General features: G+C 62.4%; 1 protein-coding gene across 1 annotated transcript in view; it reads right to left on the bottom strand.

Annotated features, from left to right (window-relative positions):
• Positions 1–2,690, bottom strand: part of FYCO1 (FYVE and coiled-coil domain autophagy adaptor 1) — a 79,267-nt gene that overhangs the window by 45,218 nt on the left and 31,359 nt on the right. Inside the window, exons 9-10 of the mRNA XM_040628930.1 lie at positions 1,233–1,696; positions 41–133 (exon numbers count right to left, since the gene is read on the bottom strand). Coding sequence (XP_040484864.1) covers positions 41–133; positions 1,233–1,696 — 557 coding nt within the window. The remainder of the gene's footprint in view (positions 1–40; positions 134–1,232; positions 1,697–2,690) is intronic.

Below are 2,690 nucleotides of genomic sequence, written 5' to 3'. Positions count from 1 at the left end.
GGCGGCCAGGCCGCAGACCAGCAAACTCCCCGGGGCCTACCTTCAGCCTCTCCACCGCCTCCTCGGCGGCCTGCAGCTGCCGGCCTCGCTCCTCAAGCTGGTCTCTGAGGCTCTGGCACTCTTCACTGGCAGTCTGGGGATGATGAGAGAGGGCTCGTGAAAGTGGGGTCCTTGCACAGAGACCCCCTCAGCCCCATTTCCCCAAACGGGTAAAAACAAGCTCCCTCTCTCTTTTTCACCAAACTCAATAAACCTTGGGCTTGACTGGTGACAACATCTTTCCAAGTTTACTAAGGGACTTAGCCTGGTCCTCACACTTAGGACTTCATTTCTGCAAGGAAACAAGTGCCCTGTGACCCACACAGAGCAGCACAGGATGGGGGCCATGGTATTGGAGGCACATCTGCAGAAATGCAACAGTTGTGTATCTGGGAGTGAGCACGGACCGCAGTGCTAATGGGCGAGTGAAAAGCTCTGGAAACCAAAGCCCCACAGCCATCCTGCTTGTGTCCTTGGTCTCCGCCACCCTTAACCCTTTCCCTTTGTGCAGTACCGAAAGCCCATGGTAAGCACTGGTCCCGTAAGCCCGTCCACCCCAAGAGCTTTGTGAAAACACACTGAGCCAGTTTCCCCAACAGCACCTGCCATCGGGATGGCACCGCAGGGACAGAAAACCCACAGACGAGACTTGCAGGCAGGGGCTGCTGGCACCTACAGTAGGTTCTAGAGACTAGGAGAGGGTCTAGGGCAAACCCACAGGCCCAGAAGGGCTGGGCATGTACATAAACGAGTATAAGGAAAACAACAGAAAGTGCATGCCTCCTTTACAGGGGGCATCCGCCACGCAGCTCTTCGTGACTTCTGCAGGGTGGGAACGAGGGCACAGGCTTTAGGATCTCCTGAATCTGTGAACACCCAGCTCTTTAACCGTTGGTTACTACTGTACAGCAGCCACTCTGTACAAGCCAAATCTGTCTGCAGCCAAGCTGAGTTTACACTTCCCGGCTAGGGCATCGCTCCCGACATGTGCCCCTAGTGTCCCTGTGAGGGAAAGAGTGCTGGGACCTCGAGAGCAGGACAGCTGCGTCTGCCCGGCCGCCCAGTACATTCTTGGATCCTCAAGTGCCACGTGGCTGAAGGCACACCCTATCCTCTCGTGGACCCATCGGGCCCCACTGCAGGAGACCACCTCAGCCCGGGGGGGGGGGGGCATCAAGGCGAGGCAGGACTACCTTCAGTCGGCTCTGGTGGTCCATGATCTCGGTGCTCAGCTGGAACTTGAGGGCATTGAGCTCCTCGTGTGCGGTCTCCTGGAGGCTCTGGGCCCGCTGCTCGGCCTGGGCCAGCTGGGCCTGCAGGCTGGGCAGGGAGCGGGCCGCCTCCTCGGCCACCTTCAGCCTCTCCTGCAAGCCGTCCCTCTCTCGCTGCAGTCCCGCCACTTGCTGTTCCAGGCCCTCTCGCTGCCTCGAGGCCTCCCGTTTGGCGTCATGGAGCTCCTGGACGGCGCGGGCCAGGGCCTCCTCGGCCCGCTTTTTCTCAGCAAGCTGCGTGCAGATATGGACGCCCAGCTCGTCAGTGGCTGGGCTGGCCATGGGCAGCTGCTCCTGTGGCTCGGCCTGTTCTAGCCGGGATTCTGGGGAGCTGCATTCTGCCCTTGACCGTTCCTCCTCCTCAGTCCTCTCCTCCCGCAGTGCCCCTTCCCGCTCCGAGCGCTGCAGTGGCTCCTGACCGTGGGCCCCCTTGAGAGCTTCGTTCTGCTCCTTCAGCTGCTGCACCAGGGCCCTGTGCTCCCTCAGAGCAGCCTCAGCCACGCTCAGCTGGCCCTGTACCTTCTCCCGGTCACCCAAGGCTGCCTGGAGCTTGGCCTGAAGGTCCAGCACCTCAGCCGGCAGGTGCCCAGCCTCTCCCTGCTGGGTCTCCACCTGGTCCTGACACAGGGCCAGCTGGGGGGCTGGGTCCTGGGGTGCACTGTCTTCAGGTGCACCGAGCCCCTGTTGGCCTTTCTCTGCAGCCGTGAGGGTCTCGATCAGCTGGGTTTGCTGGCGGCACTGGCTCTCAAGAGCCCTGAGCTCCCTCTCCCGGGCCTCGGCCAGCTGCCGGCACTGCCCCACCTCTTCCTGCAGCTGCTGGCACTCGGCCTCCTTGTTCCGCAGGGCGGCCTCCTTCTCGGCCATGTGGGCCCGCATGGTCTCCTTGGCCTTCCTCACAGCCAGGAGGCTTGCCTCCATCTGGTCACCCATGTGCCGGATGCTGGCCTGCTCAGACTCCAGGGAGGCCAGGGAGCCCCGGATGGCTGCCTCCCGCTGCTGCAGGGCCTGGTAATCAGACTGCAGGGCCTGCAGCTTGCCCTCGAGGAGCTGGTTGAGCTCCAGCACATTCTGTAGCTCCTTCTCCAGCTCCCTGTTGGCCTGCTGGAGCTTCTCCTCCTGACCGCTCCCTCGCATCTGGGCGTCTCCCGTCTGTCCCTCTTGGGCGCTTCTCTGCTCCTCCTCCAGCTTCTTGAAGACCGGTCGCAGGGTGGAATCTGGGGGGCCCCGGGCCTTGGGCTTCTCCCCTGCCATGGGCAGATCTGGGCCCGGCTGCCCGGCAAGCCGCTCCAGCAGCCCCACCTTCTGGCTCAGGTGGTCTTTGTCCCGAATGAGCTGCTTCTTCTGCTCCTCCAGGTCACCCACATGCTGGCTCAGCTGCGC

The sequence above is a fragment of the Ursus maritimus genome, unplaced genomic scaffold (genome assembly GCF_017311325.1).
Source record: "Ursus maritimus isolate PB19 unplaced genomic scaffold, ASM1731132v1 scaffold_14, whole genome shotgun sequence".
NCBI lineage: Eukaryota > Metazoa > Chordata > Mammalia > Carnivora > Ursidae > Ursus > Ursus maritimus.
This window is presented reverse-complemented; position numbering and strand designations above follow the sequence as displayed.